The sequence below is a fragment of the Harpia harpyja genome, chromosome 3 (genome assembly GCF_026419915.1).
Source record: "Harpia harpyja isolate bHarHar1 chromosome 3, bHarHar1 primary haplotype, whole genome shotgun sequence".
NCBI lineage: Eukaryota > Metazoa > Chordata > Aves > Accipitriformes > Accipitridae > Harpia > Harpia harpyja.
Window position 1 is genome coordinate 57,987,845 of NC_068942.1, and position 25,308 is coordinate 58,013,152.

Genomic DNA, 25,308 nt, shown 5'->3' on the forward strand with positions numbered 1-25,308 from the left:
AGGCTGCTGACTGGATGGCTCTGTAAGAAGACTGAAGCACTAATTAGTCCATGTTTGCTGACTTTTAGTGTAATCTCCAAGGACTCTATTCCCCTGGCTTTCTGGAAAAAGAGCTGGAAAAGCAGAGGACCCACATGTGGACATGTAGTTATGAGAGAACATCTTACTGTTTGTTAATATAAGTTGTCTGACATTGGGTTTCTATTGATTTAAGTATCTACCAGGGCACAGAGACTCCACATATGCTTTAAATTTTCTTCTCCCTTTATTTATTTATATTGAAAAAGTAGGTCATGGCTTTACTCCAACCATGATAGTTCTGGCTAGTCTTTAAATAACTCGAAGAGAACTATATAGACTCTGCTGTTGCTACTTATAACTTCTACCCATGCTCCTCCTGCTCATAGCATCATTTGCAGTTCAAGAGAGAAAAACCCTTTTGGCTTTGCTGGGGCTTTGAGGGTTTTTTGTGCAGAAAGTGATTAACAATGTTTTCTCAGTCTGGGCTTTCTTTGTGTCCATTCAGTCAACAATCAATGAAGATAACTTGAATTCTGTTGTCATACCGCCTGATGGCTCTCAGTGCATCATCCCTACCAAAGTCAAATCACTCCTGCTCTCACTGGGGCCACTTTCTCTGATTGCTTTCTTCTGACTGCTTTAAAGATAGATGCCCTAAGCTCTGACCTCAGCTTTTCTTTCTCTCAGTTCAGTACTGCCCGTCCTCCTCCAACTATCTCCTTACAGTTAATGAGTCTCCTCATTAATTTATTCTGTCTCCTTGCAAGTATTTTTAAACCATGATCATCTCTCTTGAGTTGGCTATTTCTTAAACAAGATAAATGCTATTTCACATCATCTTTTCTCATATGCTCCCTGTGTCTTATTACTTGGAACTCTTCATGTTTTAACTCTATGTCCTCTGAGGATATCCAATGAAGACCTTTTGCATGCAGGCCTTGAGGGCTGCCCAATAGTGTAGTATGAAGAGGAAAACCATCTACTTCTTATTTTGTATGAGATTCTTACTAAACATAAGAACAGACTTCTGGTTTACTTCACAGCTGCATCCCCTAATTTGCTCTATACTGTCATTGAGAAGACTTCTGAGACCTTAGAGGTGGCACCAATTTTTCAGGTAGCCATACTTAAAATAGACAAACCACTAAGCAAGTGTCTATGGTTCCTGTGCAAGGTCTTAAGCAACAGGGAGCTTTTACTTCAGGCACTAGCATTATCAGAGAAGAAATTATGTTCATCTGATTTTCCAAAGCCAGAGAAGCCCTAAGTGTTTTATTTTTAAAATGTCTGTAAGTATTTAGACATTGTCACAAGAAATCATGTTCCAAAATATATTTGCTATTGCAGCTGCTATGTAATAAAATGCAAATAATAAGTAATGGCTCTCTAAGCACAGAAAATGAGAAGCTTTTATTATTTATCCTTATAAAACTTTAGAGTCATTGAACAGATTTAGAATTTGTGACATTGCCATTGAGCTCAGCCTTCATTTACTAAATCATAGCTAAGAGCAAAGGTTCTGTTCACAGCTGTTGAGCCCTGTTACATTTTCTCGCCAAGGATTTCTGTAAGTGGTTGCAGAGGTATGACAAGGGATGTCAGGGCAGCTGGATAATTAAAGAGCTACTTTCAACTGTTCCTGCAGAACTGCTACTCTACCCCAAACAGGGCAGTCCACACACTTGGGAATGAGCCAAGAAATAAGCCAATATACAGGGTCAGTCTAACGTTATGTTTTTATAGCTCTTTTCATCCCAGAGGATCATAACTGTAAAGGCTGTATCCATCTGAAAGTCTCACTACTACTGCTGAAATCCAGTAGTTTGCTGCAAAGGAACCGTTTAGCTGCATAAAATGGTGATGCAGCGATTTACAGCCAGGAACACAGGTGTCTGACAGAAAGAATAATTGTGCGGAACTGTGCTGCAGTTACTCAGACTAGGTTCTCTCTGTGCTTCAGCAAGGTCTGAGACTTCGCAGCAAGGGCAGACAGCTGTGACCCTGACGCAGGGGCCAGGCGTGATCCAACCCTGGTGTGAAGCGGCAACAGGCTTCATGGAGAACTAATCCTATTGTGCTGCCTGGGGACTGTCCTTTCAGAGTAGCCCACCAAAACTCTGAGTTGGTTGTGCCCTTCTCAGTGTGCGGCCCCGAAGAGCTTACAGCCTGAGGCAATGTGGCAGCAGGTGCCTAGTGCCGTGAGCTGCCCAAGACTGCAGTGTCAATCAACACCAAAAGCAGAGGGCGAGGGTGTCAAACGATAAGCTCTGCTGACGTGAGAAAGCTGCTGGCTGAAATGCTGGGAGCCTGTTGCCTTTAGAAATATATGAAAAAGAAGAAGTTGGATCAACCAGTCTGTGCAATAAGAATAATCCTGGGAATCCTTCCAAGGCGAGGTGTATGGCACGAGCCACTGGCTCCAGTTCCAGCGACAAGGTGACTGTCTGCTCACCTTGATGCCATTGTGCCGGTAAGGAATAATTTACGTTGAGATGCTGTTTGTGGGCGATGATAATAGCTTAATTTTCCTGTAGCTTTCAGTTGAGATTGATAGTGTAACTTATAAATAGAAATAAGAATGGGTCTGCAAGTTGGTTATTAGGTGCATTTTTAGATTGGTCATTACATTAAAGCAGGAAGGGTGAAAGGACTTGTCCAAAATCATATGATGAATTATTGGTAAAGCCAATAAACAAATCCTAACTTTTTCCTTCAACATGTCCGTGTGTATGCTGTAACAAATGTACAGAGACAGCTAATGAACTGTCAGAAAGCACAATACGGGTCATGTAAAAAAACAGAACACTTTTTATTGTTCACTGTTAGTGAAAATACAGCGTATTACACATGGGAACAGCAGTACGTTCATGAGAACACACACAGTGTGGAAGGACGTATATCCTACGTGTTTTAATTATCCAGCTAAGGGTTTTTCCAGTATATTTTCATGGTTACTCTGCTCATCACAATAAACTTTGTTTGTTATTGATCCAAACATGTATACAAGTGTGAAGCAGTGAAGGACAGTTACAAAGCCTGTAGGAATGAGTGCGTCTGTTCTGGCTCATGAGAAACGCAAGGATGAAAGCAGGTGCATTCCCCTACCTGGGATGCACTGAGAGCGTTTCTGAGGAAGAAATAATGTTTTTCACGGCTTGTCAGCATACTCCCCAGCCTATTAAAGAGAAGCAATGAATTCCTATCCAGCCCGCATAAGCTGATGCAGTTTGCCAAAATGGAGGCTCCTTGTTGCAGCTGCTGGGGAATCCAGTGCTGGGATCCTGGTAGAGATGTCATGGTATCCTTTCTTAAGGCACCTATTAGCATAGGATCTCAGCACTGATCTCATGAGCTGTTGCTGCAGCTAGAAAACAACTGACACATTAGGCTGATTAATCCCTGTAGCAATTCCATTAACCTCCTTAATGGAGTTATAACATGGATGAATTTACCCCTCTGCAGCAACACGAGAGGGAATTGCCCTGGAGACCCGGTAACTACGGTGTGGCAGCGATGTCCGAGGTAAACATTTTTTTGTTTGTTTTAGTGCAAAGTGAAGTGTCCTGACCAGCTGGAAAACCTCCCTGTCTTTGGGATTTTGAACTCTTCACAGCACTAATGGTGCAGGTGCCCCCTGCGAGAGGGTGATGCATCAGGGCTCAGACATATCAGCAGGGCTCTTGGCACCCTCCTGACAGCTCGCTGTGTGTCCACACTTCCCTCTCTCTCTCACAGGCACACGTAGCCTGCCTCATCACACAGCTTCTCAAACACAGCCTTTTCATTCACCTTTGCAGTTTTCTCTCCTTGTGCCTCCATCTGACCATGATTTATCTGCTTGCTGCTTCCAGTCAGAAGGGCAGCTTTGCTTGGACTGTGTCATTGGGCAAAGGACTGCTAAAAATAAGTAGTAGAGCTGGAGTCCTGACATATCATTGCATAGGGAGCAGATCAAGAACAGAAATGAGAAATTCTGAATTTCTCTTTGTTTTCTTCCCGATTTTCTAGCCTGTGGAGAGAAGGTTTACCTGCCACATTAGCCATGTGCATAGCCTGCTCCTAGGGCAGCTTGATTGCATTGCAGTTCTGTCATTAAAGGCTTCTCAGTACTGTGAAGTTACCTCAAGTGTGTCAGAGCCAAAAAAGCACCCTGCAAAACCCTCCAAAGGACCAGACACGTGTTTTTGCAGTCTACCACAACAGCCCAGGCTCTCTGAAAGGTCCTGCTGCGGTTCGTTAGGGACTATATAGGGTGGCTAATGGGGCTGGGGGCTGGAGGACTCAGGCAGGAAGCTACAGGAGGGTCTGACTAATTTTTCTGCTAGTTCAAAGACTGTTGCCACCTACACAGGTGCAGTGATGTGACTACTAAGCTGCAGTATCTCTTCATCTACATGGTTTGTGATCTCCTTGTTAATATGCTAAATTTATTCTGTTTGATAGCCAGTCCTTTCCTCCCACTGAGGCTGCAGGCCTGAGAGATGGAGTAGCCCAGCTCTTTAGTGATCCAGGAGACAGTGGGAGAGAACAGGGGACATGTTGTGTGCATGGGATGCACACACACGCCTGGGGATTTTATTTCTCTTTCTGCCTACAGTAGTCACTTCCCACGTTCAGCACAGGGATGAAAAGTCCTAGCAGCCACCTCTTGCCAAAGACCTCTTGCAGGTTCTCCCTCCAGGGCCGGGCTCTTACCACCATCCCTTTCCGCACTTGGTACCGCGTCTGCCCACGCAGGATCAGCAGCATCTGGTGGCAGCAGAAGCCAGCGCAGGCCAGTCCGATCCCAAGCCAGAGGTAGAGCATGAGGATGACAAACATCTCAGAGCTAAGGAGAGCTCCTGCAGACCAAGAGTTGGGGGAGGGAGGACAATAAAAGAAAGAGTTTAGACACACCTCACATGCCAGTGTAACACTCAACGCTGAGAACCGACGAGCTGCCTATGTTCTCTGGCCACAAGCGGGGAGTTAGGAGCAAGACAGGCTGGTTGCTCCAACTATATAAAGTTGTTTCCTTTGTAACGTCTGATGCAATGAACCCCGCTGGGGAATTACTAAAATGGTAATGGTCTACGTACGCTTCTCCCTCTGCTGTTAATGCGAGGACCTAGATTACAGGGGCAAATTCAGCCAGAGTGAAACATGTCTGTAAGACTTCAGCACTGTTTTGAAGAATGGTTAATTTATTTAAGGATCTACCTGCACACCACAGTGCATCTAAGATTTCTAGGTTCCTTTTGAAAAGACATGTGAGTCCTACAGCAGCATGTAGATGCTTCCAGAAGCCTTACTGTGTGCATTAATACTAGGCAGAAAGATTTGGGATTCTCTTTCTCTCTCTCTCATCACTATATATATATATATAAAAGAATATATATATATATATATAAAATATAGTAAAAAAGAAAAATAAATTGGTAATGACATTCCTACCATTGGGCAAAGGCAGTTTTTATATGAATGCAAGAAACAGAAACAGAAAACTTTCCAAAATACAAACCAAATTCCTTTTTTAAAGCTGCTGCTAGAATACTCAAAATACTTGTAGGTCTGAAGATTCTAATTCAACAGTTTTTGTAGTATATATTTATGCTGAATATATTTAAATAAAAATATTCTGTGGGCCCTTTCCTCTACAATGATTTTAGAACTCCATCTGGAAAATATTAGTATAATAGCAGGTATCATTGAGTGACCTTTCAGTGCGTAGGCAGATCTAAACCCATTAAAATAATATTCTCTGTGTGTGCATATGAATGTGTACACACATATTTTGTGTATATTGGTATATTATTAAACACCCATATTTACATGCAGGCACACAAAGAGAATTAAATGTGTGTCAATACTGGTACAAATAGGTGATATCCTCTCACTGGTTCCTGTGAGGTTTAGAAATGAAAAAGCTCTCACATGCTCCCATCTCTCTGGAAGACCGTGGGGCAGACTCAGGCCAGTGAAAGCTCTGGTCGCTCTGAGGCCCTACAAGAGCAATTCTGCTGGAGCAGGGATTGCGTGGGCAGTACAGGTGTCCTGCCTAAAACAGGTACGTGGCTGCTTCAGGTTTTAAGTTCAATACAAGGGTGGCTGGATAAGCGTCTCTTGCTTCTCTTCTACAGAAGGCTGGATTAGGTGGTGTCATCTGATTTTGCAATCTATGAATCCCGGCTTCTCCACCTGGCAGTGCTGTAAGTGAGAGATGGGGGCTGACCCATGGCAATCACGTCAAGCTTTGGGCTCAGCCAGCAGGCCCCTCTGAGGATGATTTGTTAGGACACTGACTACAGCCTCCAGCTTTCAGAGATTGCCCTCACTTGAAAAAGGCACAGGAGTCATTCAGTTTTCTTCCTAAATGCAATGTCATCTTTCCCTTCTCATTAGATCCCATTCAGTTCAGTGGGCTTCATATGCAATACAGCAAGGGAAGAACAAACCCCCTAGGATGATGACAAATCCTCATACCAATTCTGTCGGAATAACTTAATCTATCAGGTAGGAAGCCCAGAGCCAAATATGGGCTTCTCTGCCCATCTTTTACTGGACCAGAGTGTGACGGACATTTGTTCTTTCCTACAGCTTATATTCAGATGGGGTATGGAGAAAGACAGCTATTTTCTTTAGAGCCTTTGCAAGGTGGCTGTAAGCTTTATTTCTATGAGCTGCTGAAATTAAACATCAAGAAAGTAATTACCGTTGTTTCCATTTGCGAATATTAAGCATCTCTGAGCCGTACATTCCAGATACATGATTTTTTCAACCTTTTCTTCAGGTTACCTACATAAAGCATTTTCTATAATTTCTTTTGTGGATCCAATCTGACCTGTGTTTACAAAAGTGCTCTCCATTTGTCCCTCATCACCACAGCCCATTTTAGTCTCGGATTCACTTTTGCTCTGAGTGACCTGGTATGATCTCAAGCTTATTGCCATACATTATCTATGCCAGAAAAGCTGAATCACAGGCTGAAATTACAGACTCTGGGTTGGATTCTGAAATCCATGCCCGAGCACAGTCTGGGCAGAACGAGCCAACTGAAAATTTTCCCAGCATGAAAGCAGGGAACACGCAGTTGACATAAGACCAGCAGATTCACCCTTCATCCTCCTTTACTCCTCCTCCAGTGCAGAGAGCATGATGGAGAAGAAGAAGGGTAAAGTTTTTTCCCTGCTATAGCAATGCTCTGTTTGGATCCTACAACAACCCTTCCAGGTAATTATTCCAGGCTGTGTTTTTCTTTCCTGAACTGGAGGTTAAATGTGCTGGTAGAAAGCCAATAGGCACTTCCTCCCAAGCAACCAAGACACCATGCACCCATATATTGCTGTGTGAGGCAGCAGTTCTCACCCCAGCTGAGCTAGAGGTTTGGTGGGAGCTGCTGCCTCTCGAGGGTGTTCTGGCTCCCAGTTCCCAGCCCTGCACCCAGCCCCGTTGTGTCCCACTCAAGCACTGCCCACACACTGTCTTTGTCACTGCAGTTGCTGACACCAGAGCTGGGGCACTTCAGTGGCTCTTCAAACATGTGCCAGGACCCAGCTCAGTGCAGATGAGCCCTCAGAGTCAGAGAGAGAGAACTAATTCCTTAATAATCTCCTCCCACATCCCTGCTCCCCCTCCTGGGCTGCTGTGCTGAGCAGAGCAGGCACAGGGGAAAAGGATTCCCAGTGTTTCTAATGCTAGTGAAAATCGTGCAACATTATTTACAAAAATTCTTCTACTTGGAAAAATGACTCCATAAAAATGTCATGGCAGGATTTCATGCTTATTGTCTCTCAGTGATTACCATGACAAATCTGCTGATTTGCCAAGTAGAGAGATACTTGTTTGTTTTCAGACGGCAACCCTGCAAACCCAGCCTGGAATCCAAAAAGCAAGCTGGGGCCTCTCTGGCTCTTGTATCCCCAGCAGTGGAGACTCCACACTCAGATCATAATCAACACTTCTGGTGATGGTACACGAGACAAACAGACTCCGGGCCCTTCTTACTGAGCTCGGCTGAATCTGCAAAGCTGAAATATATGGGATACCTATTTTAGTCTAACAAAAGCAGATCTAAGTGTGTGAGGCATGAGCTGCATAGGGGGGGGAAATGGCATTTTTCTGCAGTCACTTTCAGGGTGGAATAACAGTCTAGGCTGTCTGCATAGTCCCTTCTCTGAGACCAGGTTTTATCTAGCTCTTGGGTTTGGACAGAGAAAGGGTGACATTGGAGAATTTGAGGGCATGTTGAAAGGTGAAGAGGCAAGGCTGGAAGAGCAGAGGAAGAGTTATGGGAGTGGAATCAGGTGGGGGAAGGGGAAGGGTTGTGGAGATTTATGGAAGGGCAGAGAGAGAGGGGAAAGGGGGAGAAGCAGAAGGAAGGGTAAGGGATGGGGACAAGGAGAAAGAGATACTTGCTTTTGACGTGGAGCTCTTGCAAAGAGCAGGCACAGAGAATTCCCCCTGGTTCTCTGTGGACCTATGTCCCAGACTGCGGTCACGAGAGAGGTGGCTAATCATGTCACATTAAGTCCTCTCCTGGTTTCTGTTGCCTGAACCCCAATTCTCCTGTGCTGGAAGGATGGCAAGATCTCGGTAAGTTTGTGCTGCCAGGAGACAGGAGGTGGGTGACAGTGGAGGGGGTGAGTGGACATGGATAAAGAGAATGAGAATATCTCCACCGGGATATGGGGAGCCTGCAGACTTGTAGGATATGAAAACCTACAGATCCTGTAGGACAGGCAGCAGGTTCCCCTCACCTGCAGTACAATGAGTGAAATCCCTCTCCTCCATCGAATTACACATGCTCCCTGCACAACAGATAGCCCTATTCTGTCACCGTCAAGCTGTTCATGGGGCGTCTTCCAGAGCCTAATGTACTAGGAATAGGGCTGTGGCTGTAACCTGGAGTGGGTCCCAGCCTCTATTTCAGGTGAAGCAAAGTCCTTTGCAAAGCCTGTCTCTAGCCTCTAAAGAGGACTTTGTTGAACACAGCCAATTCTCCCTCTTGCCCATTTCCCCACCACCGCTCCACACACACAGCTATCTGAGGAAGATCATGTCCCCCCAACGGCGAGAACCCTGGAGGAGGAAGACAGTCCTCATCTCCGAGGAAGGAGTCCTTACCTGAGAAGAACTGGCTGATGGAGTGAGGCAGAAGAGTGAGGAAGGCCAGCGGATTCGCAAAGGACATGGAGAGTGCAGCAGAAATGTAAGCCATGCCTGCCACCAGGGAGTCGAGGCAAGCCAAGGAGGTGTAGAGGCAGAACATAATGAAGTTTCGCATGTTCCTGCTCCCGATGCAGTTCCCTGTGAAGAAACAGTGGTGGTCATGCCTCTGGGTGACTCTGGCACACAGTCTACAGAAGTGAGTGCTGGGCAAGGCTGAGCCAGGGGACCTGCTTCCATCCAGCCAGTCTGCCACCACTTCGGCTCCTTCACCCAAGTTTAAGCCCTTGCCCAAGTCCTCAGGGGAGCTCTGGATCACAAGAACGTAGTTGCCCAGGGCATTAGCTGAGAGGAAGAGGAAGAGGGCCCCATGCAGCAGAGCAGGAGAGAAGAGTGGGGTGGTGGAATGGTCTCTGAACATGCTGGGGATGAAGAGAAAGATCTGGAGGACGAAGGTCACTAGGGAGATGCACAAGAAGTAGGCTGGAGCGATAACATTGAGCAACCTGAGAACTAGCATTGCGGATTACGTTCCTGCAGGGGAAAGCAAGGAGAGAAGGAACATCACCGCTTCGGCTGCACACTTCATCCTTCCATTTCCTGCCGGGTCCCGGCCCCGCTGCCTCCGGGAAAAGCCCTCCGGGGGCCGCTCTCCCTCGCCGCCGCCCCACGGCCCCTGTCGGGCCGGGGCAAAGGGAGAGCCCGTGGGCAGCAACCGCTCCTCGCCGCCCGGAGGAGGCACCCCGGCCCCGGCGTCTGCCTCCGGGGAACTTGCAGCAGCTATGCCCCGGAGGGGCTGCGGAGCTGGAGGGGAGAGCCGGCTCCCGCGGTGTTCCAGCGATGTGGGCACCCCTCTGCTCGCCTAGCAGAGTCCCTCTGCCAGGCAGGGTCAGTTTTGGTATTGCATGAGAGGAAAAAAGGTGGTGCTGGAGGAGGGGGGAGTGAATTGAAGGGGGGGGGGGAGGAGAAGGGGAGGGGGGAGAGGTTGCTCTAATCCACTGCAATACGGATCAAATCCAATGCTCTAATTTATCCTTTAAAGCCACGGATCTACAGATTACCTCTATGACCGCTGCCCTGCTCGGCACGAAATTAGAAAATGCACAAAACAGCTGGTCAAGTGCTGTCCGGATGCAACCTGCGGCGCTGGGCTAACGAGCCGGGGCGGCCCCGCAGCCGCAGCCGCGGCTCCGGCCGGGCACGGCGTATCCCCGCCGACCGGGCGGGCACCCCCGGCCCCGGCACCCCCGGCCCCGGGGCTCAGCCTGCATCTCCAGGGCACGGGAAAGCCCGGGGGACCGACCGCAGCGGAGAGCTAGCCGGGTGGCGGTGTGGGTGCCCCGGCACCCCGAGCACCCCCTCGCCGGCAGCCCCAGGGGCTCCCCAGCGCCGCGGTGTCTGCGAAGCCCCGGCGGCCCGGGGGGTCGGGCCCGCCTCGGCCCCGCGGCGCTGGGGGGCTGCACGCCGCCACCTTGCAGTCCCCTTGTCCCCGGGCGCGGAGGGGTGCCGCCCGGTTACCGGCGTGTCTGGCGCCGGCGGAGCCGCCGCTACCAGCCTGCGCGGCGGCCGCCCCCGGCCATGCCGAGAGCCCCCCGGCAGCCGAGCCGGAGCACAGCCCAGCGCCCGCCCTCCCTCTCCCCTCCTGCCCTTTTGCTGTCCCGCTCGGTTCGGCCTTGTCTCTGTCCCGTCCCCCCCGCCCCGTGCCTGCCCCGTATGTCTCTGTCCGTCTCCTCCCCTGTCTCTCTCTCTCTGTCCCTGCGCTTTTCAGCCCTTGTCCTCTCTTGTCCCTCTCCCCACCTGTCTCTATCTCCCTCCCCAGTCCTGTTCTTGCCCGGTCCTCTCCCTCCCCCGACTCTGTCCACTCTGTCGGCTCCCACTGCCCGAGTCCCCGCCCGTGTCCCTGCCCCGGCCCCGGCCCCGGCCCCGCCCGGCCCGTCAGCCCCGGAGCTGTCCCTTCAGCACCACCCGCACGGCCGACGGGTCCCTCCGCCTCCCCCCGAGCATCACCCGGGGCCCCGGGGAGGAGAAGGGTGTGCTTGGGGCTCCGAGGTCCTGACAAGTCCCACGGGGAGAGCAGGCGGCGGGAAGGGACGTCCTGCCCTCTCCAGCCCGCAGAGCATCCTTCCTTCCCACTATGTGGGTGAGGGGGGCAAGGTGAGGCTTCAGCGTGTCTCCCTGCCGCCCCAAAGCTGCCCCTGTTGGAACCAGCATCTGAGGCAAGGGAAAATCTGGGGGAGAGTCTCTGCAGGTTCAAAGCCTCCCCGGGTTTGCAGGGCACCTTTGCACAACAGCAGGTAGCTAGGAAAGGCTTTGAGCTGGGCAGGTGGTGCCTGGGCAGTATGACATGCTGGCAGAAGCTTTGCAGACGTGTGTTTGCCCTCTGAGAGCTGCACACCCTCACCCCACCCCCCCTGCCCACCCACGCAGTCCTTGTACTGTCTACACAGGCGCTGTGCACAGCCTCTCACTCTGCTACACACCTACGTGCTGCACCCTCCCAGCTCTGAGGAAAAGCATCCCTCTCTCCCACCACTCATGACAGGAGAAGGGGAGAGAAGGCGGCTGCTGGGCTGCAGCTTTGCCCCTGGAGACAGTCAAACTCTGCGCTGATCAAAAGTCAAAGAAAGACGGGTTTAACCTAATCTTAGGTCTTAGGCTTACTGGCCAGCCCCTCAGCACAGACTTTGCTTCTCCAAAAGAAACTCTCCCTTTGCCTGAAGGTTCAGAGCAAAATTAAAGTGTGCTTCATGTCTCAGTTTCTTGGGAGAGCGGCCTGGAGGGGAGAGTGGCTGCATTTGTCTCCTGCACGTGCACTAGCACGGAGGGTGGTGACAGCAAGCGAGTGTGCAAGGGTTCTTTATCAGAAATAACTTTTTTCTCCCAGATAACGTTCATGATTCAACATTTCTGAGAAAAACAGTGGCAATAATAAAAGCAAGTGTAAACCAAGCCTGTAGGCACTGGATCTGCAGTGACGAACAACTAAGAGACACCTTTGGCAGAACTGGAGGGAAAGCTGCTCAGAACCCATCTAGCTTTCACTCCCACCTCCCTCATTCTCCTGTCACGACTACTGAGAATAAAAATCCTCCAATATTCCCTCAACTCATCAATTTGAAGTAGACTGAGCCTTGCAATAGAGATACGTGACCCAGCCTGGATTTTATCTTTAAATAATAAGACAGTGTTTTCTCCATGTTTTAACAGCTTACATCAAAATAATAATAATAAAAAAAATTACAGAGAAACCTTTTCATGTCATGAAAGACTCCTGACTGAAGGGACTGCATCTCATGAAAGACATTAATCCTGCCTGCGTAGGGAGCAGCACAAGCTGTAGCCAAAGGGGAAGAAAGGAAGGAAGGAAGGAATAGTAAAGGAAAGGGAAGGGGAAGAGGAAGAGAAGGGGAAGAGGAAGAGAAGGGGAAGGGGAAGAGAAAGGGAAGGGGAAGAGAAAGGGAAGGGGAAGAGAAGGGGAAGGGGAAGAGGAAGGGAAAGAGGAAGGGAAGGGAAGGGAAGGGAAGGGAAGGGAAGGGAAGGGAAGGGAAGGGAAGGGAAGGGAAGGGAAGGGAAGGGAAGGAAAGGAAAGGAAAGGAAAGGAAAGGAAAGGAAAAGGAAAGGAAAGGAAAGGAAAGGAAAGGAAAGGAAAGGAAAGGAAAGGAAAGGAAAGGAAAGGAAAGGAAAGGAAAGGAAAGGAAAGGAAAGGAAAGGAAAGGAAAGGAAAGGAAAGGAAAGGAAAGGAAAGGAAAGGAAAGGAAAGGAAAGGAAAGGAAAGGAAAGGAAAGGAAAGGAAAGGAAAGGAAAGGAGAGGAAAGGAGAGGAAAGGAGAGGAGAGGAGAGGAGAGGAGAGGAGAGGAGAGGAGAGGAGAGGAGAGGAGAGGAGAGGAGAGGAGAGGAGAGGAGAGGAGAGGAGAGGAGAGGAGAGGAGAGGGAAGGAGAGGGAAGGAGAGGGAAGGAGAGGGAAGGAGAGGGAAGGAGAGGGAAGGAGAGGGAAGGAGAGGGAAGGGAAGGGAAGGAAGGGAAGGGAAGGGAAGGGAAGGGAAGGGAAGGGAAGGGAAGGGAAGGGAAGGGAAGGGAAGGGAAGGGAAGGGAAGGGAAGGGAAGGGAAGAATGGTGAAGCAGATTATCCCCCCAATTCTCATTAAAATGCTCCTGCAAATTGATGCTTATGATTTGTCACTGTCAAAATACTGGCTTCATATTTTAGAATATAGTAGAAAAAATTCCTCTTTCAGTGTTGCTGTGTTGATATGATGAGCTGTTGGCAGGATGGGGGAGAAGTTGTCTGGGGATGAATTTGCCTATGCACGTGCATGTGTATATAAGAGAGAGATGGATAAATAGGGAGATTAGCACAGGGAGTAAGTGAATAATGAGCAAGCATTAAAAAGAAACAATATTTACTGCAGAAATTTTATTTTCTCCTGCTGTAAAATCATCATCACAAGAGAACTTGGATGTGTGGCATTCAGAAATATTATGTCCCTTTTCCTTCTCTGGAGAGATAGAGTTTCCCTGAACAGAGTCTGGTAGTGACCCAGGAGATGGAGTATTTCCCATCCTGCTTTTCAACCATAGGTAAATCACCCATGTGTCAAGGTTTTCCTGTCTTTTGAATAGGGTAGGGATTATGCTATGTGCCTTTCTCTGGAAGACCTTGACAGATGGGCATGAGGAACAACTGTAAGAGCAATCTATTGTTGTTATTACCTACTGTGCAGATGTTCTCCAGAAATTAGCACAGCATACCGCAGCCAGTCCCTCTCTCTCACTCCAGCCTTGATGTCGCTGAGTGTCGCCACTCCACTCTCCCATGCTGGCCAGTTGTGTAGAAGGGCTTTCTCTGGTATGGACCCTTTCCCAATATGTCCCTTTAGCAAGTGGGGTGGGAAGCCACTGGCATAATCTATACAGTTGTCAGCCAGCTGGTGTTTTCATCTCCTACTTCAATAACCTGGGCTACACTTGATGATGACTGGCAGATGACAGCTTGGCCCCCGGATCTCCTAGTTCCATGTGTTCAGATGTTTTAAGCAGAATAAAATACAGTTCCAGTCGATGCCATGCTCTGATACAGCCTGTTCAACACCTTTCAAGGTCTCGCTTTAAATTGCATCCCAGATTATGTATAATTTCTTCCAACTCAAAATGTGCATTGCCTCAGACAGCCCCATTAGTTTAGCATCCAAGACACAGTCTGATGGTGATTTTTCTCTGAAATGAGTGAGTTAATCTCTGTTATTTGCTGTGATAGTTTGGAAGAAATGAATGCTCTCTGTGGTAAACCCAGTGCTGCTTGCCTTAAGTTATCACTTAAATACAAGCCTTATGAAGTTTTTGTGGTTTTTTTTTTTCCTTTTTCCAGTTTTCAAAATTTGAATGTCCACAATGTCTGGAGAGGTTTCCTGTTTGGTTAGGTAAAGTTGCATGGCCACAAAAAGTAGCAGGCGAGGCCTGGTGTCTTCAGTTTAGCAATGAAACAAATACAGCATGGATGGCAGCAGAGCTGTGTGCCTTTATGCTGACCAGATTCAAATCTGCCTAGGTGGAGACATGAACACCGAGGGGGAAAAGGAGATCAGTCCTTTCCTTATTCAGCTCTGGGTTATACTACTGAGGTTGCTGGGATGGACCTGATCTTCCCGAAACAGAAATCTAATGCTAAGCTCTTATAGTGAGAAATGACCTTCAGAGGCCAACTCAACCATCTTTCCCAGTTCCTCTGTATCCTTGCCCCAAGTATACCTATCCCTTGCAGACAAGAGTCTGATCATGTCCTGAAGATCTCTGGTGATGGAGATTCTCCACCACCCCCAGGCAATCCATTCAGTTCATTGTTATCCTTTCAGAGTATTTCCTCATGCCTAACTTGACACTCCCTTGCAGCAGTCTAAGGCCTTAGCCCTTATCTCATGCCCAGCGGATACAGAGAAAGATGAATCCTTTCCTCTCTGCAGTCTTTTACACACTTGAAAGTAGCTACCACGTATTCTCTAGAAGAAGCCACCCTATTCCTTCAGTCTTTCCTCTTGGGTTGTGTTTTGGAAACCTCTGAAAGGAAGACTGAAGGATCTGGGGTATTGTTTCTGTTGTTCAAGTACCTGAGAGCTGAGGGGCACCCAGCACTGAGGTCAGACAGACTGACAGCGTCGTTTCATGTAGCCGGCTTTTAATCATTTTGATGTAGATTGCCGGTTGTGCTGTATCAGTTGTGCTGGGGGTTTCAGTGAGGAGGACACTTATTAACAAGGGAAGAGATGGTAACTAAATGGTTGACAGATGGCCATGACTTTAGCACACTGTCAAGCGTGTGCTGTATTTGAATTTATGACTTAAGCTACTGAACCTTTTTTTCAGCTCCCATCTGGCCAATCTTCACCTGCCCTCCCCTTCTCCTTCCTTCAAGGACAGTGTTGGGAAAGAGAGGGATTTTATACAGCCAAACCTCCTGCCTCAGTGTGCCAAGCCTTCCCCAGGCTGATACAGCTGCTGTTTTCTCATTACAAATCTCCCAGCTTATCATTCAGCGTAAAACTAAGCTAGGAGGTAATGCTTGGTGTACAATGTATTTATGCAGGGACATGTTACGATTCAGATAGTGGCATACATTGAAAACTAATCCAGACAGTTCTAAAGTAAATGAGTAAATAATCTGCCACCTAACGACATATCCATGGCTTGCTGTATCTTTGTACTTGAGAGACATTTTCAGGTCAATAAGCCATGTGAATGAAGAGAAGAAATGGAACTGAGGGGAAAAAAAAATGCACCTAGAACCCCACTCCTCAAAAGGGCTTGTTCTCCACCTTTCCCTGTGACAATGTTCTTTAGCAAATGGATTTCCAGCACTTCAGAAGACAGAATGAAAGGTTTCTTGACAAAGGGTCAGTTGCCTCCAAATGAAAAATGAGTTATTGAGTAGGCTGTAAAAGATGTTTTATGTCTATTGAACAAAACCCACCTTCTGAACATCCGAATAGCAACCCACTGCACAGTCCAGGCTGTTGTCATTTCTGCCAGAAAGTCCAAGACTGAGGTGCAGCCCCAGTAGTGTGAGCACCAAGGGTATATTTAGACAAGGAAAAAACTGGTTGCTTTCTAAAATGTGTCTTAGGGGTCTTCCAACTCACCGTATTTTTTAAAAACAGGGCTTGATGCCTAGGGTGCAAGGAAGGCCATCCTGCAAAACATTAGCTGATTTGCTTTTCTGTGCTTTGCCTGAGTTGGTGCTGGCTACCTGGGACTGCTCCTCCTGCAACCAAGGAGTTGCCACGATGGATACATTCCTCTGATGTTGGTGATGACTAACAGGGGGAGTCCTGCGACTGCAGGATACCAGCTGTTTACAGGTGCTCTACAAGGAATATAGAGCTCTTGCCACAAAAAATCAGAGCAGTCACTAACATTGCCTCATCCTGTGTGAAAGTCCTTACGTGTCTCCCTGACCTTCCTAGCCTATCATCTCCCTCATTCTTGGAGTCATATAAACAACTAAATATCTTTTTGGGAGCAGAGGAGAAAGACCAACGGGCAACGTGTTTCCAAGGAGTTGGGATATCGCGTCGTTGATGATGCCCTGGGCTCTTCTAGCTGGCCCATGCAACAAAGCACCAGGCCTGTTTGAAATGAGCACTAAGTCACAATTTATGGCATGCCCTGCTGTGTTAGGAAAGCTGTCGCAAAAATCGACATTTGACTCATTTGCTGCTTGCTGGTGGTGTGAGGAAACAAACTTGTGCCGTCAAGTAAAGTTCAGTGTGTCAGAGAGTAACAGCAGGAAGAGAAAATGTTAATTATAAGTGGGAAGGGAATGTTGCAGGAGGGAAGGCACATATGGGCCTGAGCTCAGGCCAGGGCTGTTGTCCCTGACTGTGGTGCACCCACTCCGCCATCCCCCTGGCCCTGCAGGTGCCCCTGAGCCCTGTCCCCATAACAGTGTGGGGAGTCTCTCCCTAAGGGACCCAAGATCCTTCCCTTTCAGTGCCTATGGCTGTCCCCCTCATCAAACCCTGCCCACAATACTGGCTCGGCACCAGAGGAATGGCTGAATGCTGTGGCAAATACCTCCATAGGAAAAAAGCTCAAGCAGTGAAAAGAAAAGGAAGGACAAGAGAAGGGAGAAGTACTACAGGCATTTCTTCCTGCAGAGCTCTGAGCATCCTATGCGGGTGTCTGTGTGCTCTCAAATTCCCATCATCCCCGGCAGGCTTCAGTATCAGACATTATACTCTGACAACAAGGTATCATCCTGGGATTTGATGGGACTCTTCTCCTTGCTTTCAAGATACTTTGGCTAGCAGGAGAAGTGCACAATAAAATGTCTCTTTTTGTTTCAGCTGACTGATTTGAAGCTCCTGAGCCATAAAGCTCAAGCCAACTGAGCAGTCCCATCACCCCCAGGTGAATACCACAGTGAGGAAAGGTATTGGACCGAGGTTCCTTTTGTTCTGCATCATTTCCAGGCAGGACACTGCTGGAGCAGAGCTCTTAAGAAGCAGAGAATTAAAATGATAAATGTAAATGTTGTTTATTGCAGGGGAGGATTAAAACCCAGAGTGATGGGCATGAATATGTGAGGGTGGTCATCTGAAGCAATCTGCTGTCAGCAGGAGCAGCTACTGCTCCAGAAGTTGTACACTGCCCTTTGTCACAGGGGTGGCATCTTCCTCCCCACCCCCAGCCCTCATCTGCCATGCTTTGTTGCCGTTGAGCTCTGTGTCAAATTTATATTGGGCACATCAAGGTGCAAGAGCCCTGGTCTTCCTTTCTGCTTCTGAAGTGTCATGCACACCTAGGGAATCCTATAAATAATAAATAACAATAACACATGCACATATTCATAACCGAGTTACTGTTTACATAGTGAATATTCAGCACCCACCAGATGGTTCTTCTTTCACTGCCTCCGAAATGGAAATGACCAGTTACTAAAGATAAAATATTCCTTCCCTTTTGCTGCTTCCCTAGGGCTCCTACTTGTTGTTCTCTTGCAGAACTGCTGCTCCCTAGAGAAGCCTTTCAGCCTTGGAAACAGTGAAATCAGATCTGAAATATGAAATGTTTCAGCAGGAGCTGCAGATAAATGAACACAGTGTTAAATCAATTCCAGAAAATAGACTTGGATTAATCCTCCTCCCTGCCGCAGCAGTGCACTGGGAGAAGCAATCTCTCTCCCCGCCATCACACGGCTGCTGCCCCTGCCATCAAGGTGTTCCTCCAGTGGGTCTGTAAGAGCAGTTCTTAAATTACTTTGGCTCTGCAAAAACGCTAGCTATCCACTAGTGCACTAGATGCACTGCACACAACCACTACCCCAGCCACACTGCAGGTGGCAATGATTTTAACTGACTAGTTGTTTGCTGCACAGAGGCCAGATTCCGCCTGCTTCATTTCCACCCACCCCAGTGGGTGCAGTTTCCATTTATGATTCATTACATAAAATGCACCAGCAGCACTTGGAGCAGAGACCAGGCCTCCAGCCACCCAATGCCAAGTCAAACACCATCTTGCTTCTTGCTCTTCTCTGTCCCCACATGCCTTACACATGGTTGCCCAGCTCCATTGAAGGAGCCAGTCCCATCCCATCCCATCAGGTAGTTTGGTATGAAAGATGCTGGGCTCAAACTCTGGCAGGTTTAGGAGGAGCTAGAGCCCAGGCACTTAACTTTCTGAGCACAAGTTTAAGCCCTGGACTTGGTGCAGAAGAAGGGCCGTTATCCCTGCCAGTTGGGTGCTCACGTGGAGTGGATTCCCACACTGATCCCTGAGCAGGTCAAGGTTCTTTCTGTGCAGCCCCAAGCTAGACATCTGTTCAGCCCCATCACCAGCCAGGACGTCCTCTGGGCAGCTCTCTGTCCCTGCTGGTGATGAACAGCATCTTTTCCTGGGGTGGAATTTGCTCTAAAAAAAGAAATTCAAAGCCCTGTTCAGGAAGAGGATGAGAGGCAGAATCAGGCCCTCCCCTGAGGAGGCTGGAGGCAGCCCCATGTTTACCTGTTTCCAGCCCCCATGTGGCCTGGACTCCCAGGGGAGGCAACTCTTTCTTTGTGCCGGGGCAGGGGGCTGAGATATCCCTACAGATGTTGGGAGCAAACACCAGGCCCCTGAGGCCAATACCCCTTCTGGCCTGGGCAGGGCTGAAGGGTAAACCTTCATTCAGTAATATCATCTCCCTAAATGAGCCAAGGAAAAATAATTGAGATGCTACTTCCGTTTCTTGACTGATGGAAAAGAAAGCCGCGATTTGATCATAGGTAGCTGTTTGCCAGTTTCCAGGAACTACCTGATGGATTTGGTATCAAACAAATGAAGCCCTCATCACTGCTTTGATTAAGCCCAAGGTTGGCCTGATGGCACCGTATCAAGGGCAACCACACATCAGTTTGCCTGAAGAAAGGTCATGCTCCTGTCAGATGGTGATTTCCCTTATCGCCAAGCTTCTGGGCATCTCCAAAGGCCAATGGTGGTCCAGGGCCTACAGAGCCGGTGTGGCGTCTGCTGTGGGGATGGCACCTTCGGCCTTACTCTCCCTCCTCCTCGCAGGGGCAGTGACTGAATGAGGAAAACCCAGCAGAGTACTGCAGTGGAGAAGCAGTGGCCCTCCGCAGTGGAGAACTGCAGAAGATGACTACAGAGGACCGCAGTGTAAACAGGAAGGAGGGAGGTGAATTATTCACCTCTGAAGACCCAGTGAAGAGTTATGGGAGGAAACAGAAAAATGAGGAATAAATATAAAGGAGGAGTCCCACAGCAGTGAGCCTTGGACTTTCTCCAGACTTGTCTTCACTCGCTTCCCTCAGATTCCCGTCTGGTGGATTTGGGGTAAGCACAGCTAGTACCCGGGTTTCCAAAAACTGGATTAAACCAGAAGCAGAAGCCAGGATCTGCTTCACTCACAGCTGGGGAAAGGGGGCTGCCCCACAGAGCTGGAGGGGGCAGCGGGCAGGCTGTGCCCAGGGAGCGGAGCAGCTGCCGTGCAGTGGGGAGCAGGGGCATGGCCACTTTGGGGGCTCTGAGGGGACCGGGGCCAGGGGAAGCCCTGGGGAGGGCTCGGGCAGGAGGGGCCTTGGCACAGTGCCGAGGGCAGGACTGAAAGGAACTGGGAAACGGGAGCGGAAGAGATGACGCTGTGGGGATGGAGGGGCCTTCGGTGTGATGCAAAACCTGGAAAGAACAAGGGTGGTCGGGGTCAGAAAGAGCCAGCAGAGGGGCTGGCGTGATCGCCGGGATGAGAGGGCCTTTGTGCAGGAGGCACCGGCTTCCCAAGCACCCTCCCAACCCCGGCACTTCTCGTCGGACCTCCCCGGGCACCCAGCTACCGCCCCCGCCCCGGTTTTCCAGGGCCGCCGCTGGCCCCTCTCCGGCACCTTCGCAGTCGAGGAAGAGCCGCAGGTCCGCCTATGACGGGTGAGCCTGTCACCTCCTGCGGAACGGCCCCCGGGGGTGCTGGGGATGGGCTGGCACACGAGGACAGGAGAGCACCCCCCCCGGCACCGGCGCCGGGGATGCCCGGCCGAGGCGGCAGGTGGCGCTGGGAGCCCGCCGGGAGCGGCGGCGGGCGGGGGGCGCAGCCCTGCCCGCAGTCCCACCCCGGAAAGCCCGGCCGAGCCCCTTGCAATAACCGCTCCTACCCGGGTAGCCATGGTGCTCCCCCCCCCGCCCCAGGCAGATCCTCCCCTGGGCGGCTGAAGGGCCCTGCGGGTCGGGGAGAGAGGCCCGGCCGTCAGCCGTCATTGGGCAACTCCCGCGGGAAGACGCAGGCACAGGCAAAGAGGGTCGTCTTCAGGCAAGCGTGATGACCCCTTCCTATGCTCTCCCTTACCAGAGAAGCGCCTGAAGGCAGTGGAGCAGTGACCAAGGTAAAGGGAAGCAGCGATCCCACCCTCCCTGCCGGGGTGGGACGGAGTCACCTCCCCAAAGCCTTCATCACCTGGCCCCTGGGGAAGGAGTAGCAAATGAAGGGGCTGCACAGGGAGGAAATCGGCACAAGGCCACTAAACTCACTCCAGCGCAACTGACTTTTCCTACCGTACCTGCTTGCACGGCCAAGACAAACAACCTGAAGGTTCGGCTGGCTCCAACCCGCTTCTTATCAAAAATGCCATCTTGTCAGAGGCTAACACAAACTGGGCAAAGTGCTAGGAACTGCACCGTGGGGAATGAATCAGCTGAGCAAGAGGTGTAGGTCAGTGGGTATAACCAGGCCTGTACCACACATTGTATGTGATGCCATGGTGCTGTATTGTCAGCCCACTGGGTTGCAGAGCTCAGGGAGCTTGCTTGGCCCACAGCCCCCTGCTCACCTAAGCAGACCGCTGAGACGCTGCCCTGTCTGGGACAGTCGGGAGGCACCAGCCAGTGACGCGCACGGAGCATACATCCTGCAACAGTCAGCTCTTCTGGGCCCAACTCTCCGTCCCTCATGGCACACAAAAGGCAATAGTGGGGCAAATGGTGTGGGGTGGAGAGAGTTTTCAGTGGAGGCTGAAGATACGGAAGGGGTAGGAGAGTGGGAGCCCTGCTTTGAGATGGGGGCAGTGCAGGGTGCAGCAGTGCTGCGGGGGGGGGGGGGGCTGGGGGCCACAAGCGGCCAGTTTACACATCTCTTCCCTGGGTCACCCACAGCATGGAGCTGCCACCATCATGGTTCAGGAGTCAAGCAGGTTGAGGACATTTGTGGATGTGAGATGGGAGCCTGCTGTCACGACCCAAGAGAGACCTCTGCCCTGCTTCCCTCTCCAGCTCTGCTGGGGAGCCCCCAGCCCCACGACTGTGTTCTCCCTTGGGAGGGCAGCGCTTTCACCAACAGCAAGATCCACCTGCAGAGCAGCATCCCCCACCCACAGCTCCCCAAATTGCCACTGATGAGGTCTGCAGTCCTCACTGCAGGAGGATAAAAGCTGCATCAGGTGTGAATCTCACCTGCTGCAGTGATTCATGCTCTGTTGCAACATGGCTAAATGTGCTCCAGGAGTTCTCCAAGCTTTTGCTCAGGAGCTCCAGTGCTTTCTCCTTGTTTGTTACACCACATATTACATTGGTCACCAACAGGGAGCAAATGAGCCGCTGCATCTGCCTCGTCTCAGGGTGCTAGACCTCTCTCTGGGGCTCTTGGAGGTGTCCTGAAGCAGTGGCAGAGCTGCCAGTTGCTGAGCTACCTGGGAGGCTGGATGAGGGACCAGAAGCAGGGCCATGATCATCAGTGACCACCAGTGTTTCAGGACTCTGCTTTTGTCATGGGGTAGCATTATTAGCCATTAATAGCATGTCATTCACTCACATTTCCCTTCTAGTTTCAGTTCAGTTGAGTGTTCCCAGCTCCTCCCTGGTGTAACTCCAGCCTGATAAACCCCATATTGCCTCACCTGAGTGGTAGCTTCATTTCAGTGCATGTGGAAAGGAGGGGAGGAGAAAGGAGGTGCAAAGATCATGATGAATGAAGTTGAAGATGCTAAATTATACATGCAGTAAACCTATAGGTAAAGCCAGCAGCATGAGCAGGGAAATTAATAAATAATTATTTGCTGATGACTAGGCTCAAACGTTCACTGCATGTTCCAGGCTGAGAAGTGGGTGAAAGTAGCTGGTAAGTGGGTCAGAAGAGCCACGAGGAGATGTCGTGCTCTTCACACAACATATGGCTTATCTGGCGAACACCTTGCTGCAAGGTGTTGTGAATGCCCACATTTTATATGGCTGCTGCATCTCTTTCGAGAATGATGTATTTGCTGGTGCAGGAAGCCTCGTGCTGGTGAGTGGGAGAGGACACTGCAGGAGCATTGTCCTCCCGCTCTGTTCTTATGCTCTTCTTAAGGTGTTTGCTACCAGCCGCTTCCAGAAACAGAATGCTAGTCTACACAGATCCCTCTTCTGATCTAGGAGAGCCCTTTCTTTTTCTTTCCTTCTGGTCTTTTTTTCATTCTGATGCTATTCTGTACATGGAGGAAAGGCCAACGAGCAAAGATGTTTTTGTTGAATGTTTTGTATATGAGACAGCCTATTTAGAGTTAATGACTTTCATAAAGGATTGCACCACCATGCATTAGCTAGCTGCACTGCTGGCAACTATTTTAGCCGGGGAGAACATCAGTGCATTGAGCGTTTGCTCCCAGGAAGGCCAAGCATGTGGGCAGAGGCACAGCCTGCACGCAGAGCCCTGCATTGGGCCAGAATGGTAATATGGTTCATTACATGATGTGCATCTTCCTCGCTGGCTCTCCTGACTCAGCCTGTCAGCTTACATCCTTCCCCCATAATCCACTGACATTCTCATTAAAACTACCATCACTTTTCTCCGGTATCTCTCCAATCAATCTTTCATTGCTCAAAGCATCATTGCAAATGCCATTTCCTGCTTCAGAAGGTCAAGTGCTCAGCCTGGATCATCTTCTCGTCTGTCAGGAATTAGCAGTTGCACCTTCTGATGCAGAAGGGTCATTTCCATGGGATTTGCAGGAAAGATTTGACTGTGATCCATGACCTCCACTTCAAGTTCCATGTAACCACGTATTTCTTTTGTTTCTGTCTCACACGGGTGTGCATAAGAGAGGGAAATGTATTTTCCGCAGAGTGAATAGACCTGTGCTCCTATCTGCGTGCATTTCCAAACCACAGGGAAGCAGCCCAGCACACCCTGGGCTTTCCGAGCAGACACGGGGCCAGGTCAGAGTGTCTGTCCTTGACAGGGTAGGCGGGCGGTGAGACTGACCTCTGGGGAAATGCAGACTAGCTGTTTGCAAAGTAATGCAAAGATGTTTGATGCACAAAAGCTGGCTTGGCATTATCAGGTGCAAGTCTGCAGGTCTAGAAGATCTCCAATGGGTCCTTCTTCAAGGGGGTAAGCAAAGTGCTCCATGTTGCAAAAGGCAGAATCTGGGGAGGGAGAAGTGGAAGAACATTTGGTTAGCAGCAGGATGCTGGGGTGAAGAGAGGAAAGCCCTGAGCAAGAAACTGCACCAGTCGCTTGCAGCGGTGCAGGAGCGGGTGGGAGCATGCACAGAGGCACTGCTGGAGGCAGCAGTGCCTGACAGCCAGGAGGGCTGGGGGTGGTATTTGTTGAGATGAGCAGTTGGGTTTAAGCTGCATTGCTGGCTTGGACAGCTTGAGCTGCCTGTGCTGAGGGCCCAGCCACCGTGCCTTTTGGAGCAGGGCTGGCAGTGGCTGCGCAGCACCGTGGGAACAACTTGCTTCCCCACACCAGCCAAAAACCTGAGATCTGGAGCCACAGAGAAATCCCGTTCCTGCGAGTGCTGAGCCACACTATCCCACCTGACTGGCAATTGGGAAGAGCCAACTGGCATATTTTAATGTAACTGATTAGCGCCAGGTCATGCAGCCTGGGTGGTGGGTGATGTTTGAAGCAGATTTTAAATTACAAGCATGCAGACACCAAACTACAAGGGAGCCGGCATGGGGGAGAGACGATTTCCCAGCTTAGCAGCTGCGGCCCCAGTTTCTCTGCTATTCCCAGTGGCAAGCTGCCTTCGAGGACCCCTGCAAAGGTCCAGGGTGAGCACTTGAAAATTAAAAAATTAACTTTTTTAATTAACGGAATTGAGGTGGCTGGTGTGATGGCAGCTCAGCTTCTGCTGCAGCTCTTCCAGCCTCTACTTTTGCAAAGCGCGAGTCCCATGGTCTCCTGTGGGGAGAAGCATCTTGCTTGGGGTCGGGGGTCCCCCCCGGGCAGACCCCAGTGAAGGGCGCGGAGCCCTCCCCCGCGCAGGGGGGTGCGGGTCTGTCGCGGCCGGCTCCGCCCCGGATTTCAGGGGGTGTCTGGGGAAGGTGCTGCCCTGCCTTTGGGCTCTGGGAGCGGGCTGTGGGGCAGCCCGGAGGCCCCTGGCCGGGCTGTGGATGGGGCTGGTGCCCGCGGCTCCCCTGCGCTCCGGGGAGCCAGCAGCGGTGCACGCTGCGAGAAGCTGCTGCCTGCAGGAGCCCCGTTTCCTTAGTTACGGCAGGCAGGAGGTATTTCGGGAAGGAGGCAGGCAGGTCTCGGGAGAAGGTGGCTAACGCTGGCCTGGGGAGCAGCCTCTCTGCGGCCGCCGTCCCCGCGGCTGTGCGAGGCGGGGTGCTTCACTGCCACGTCCCTTACGCTGTCACTAAATTGCCCGGATTTCGTTTACCTCGGTGCCCTGGAGTCCAGCTGGA

At 50.2% G+C, this 25,308-nt stretch overlaps 1 protein-coding gene across 1 annotated transcript; it reads right to left on the reverse strand.

Annotated features, from left to right (window-relative positions):
* Positions 1-2,811: 2,811 nt before the first annotated feature.
* ZDHHC22 (zinc finger DHHC-type palmitoyltransferase 22) lies at positions 2,812-10,090 on the reverse strand. The gene is made up of 2 exons (XM_052782813.1): positions 9,124-10,090; positions 2,812-4,862 (listed from the first exon to the last, which is right to left on the reverse strand). The coding sequence occupies exons 1-2, from the start codon at positions 9,683-9,685 to the stop codon at positions 4,597-4,599; spliced, it is 828 nt and encodes a 275-aa protein (XP_052638773.1). The 5' UTR covers positions 9,686-10,090; the 3' UTR covers positions 2,812-4,596.
* Between the last annotated feature and the right edge of the window lie 15,218 nt (positions 10,091-25,308).

Bases quoted from the DNA above. Each gene is read 5' to 3' on its own strand.
- ZDHHC22 (XM_052782813.1), bottom strand. From the start codon at position 9,685: ATGCTAGTTCTCAGGTTGCTCAATGTTATCGCTCCAGCCTACTTCTTG. The intron at 4,863-9,123 runs GTAAGGACTCCT...CTTGGTCTGCAG, and splicing joins CATCAGCCAGTTCTTCTCAG to GAGCTCTCCTTAGCTCTGAG.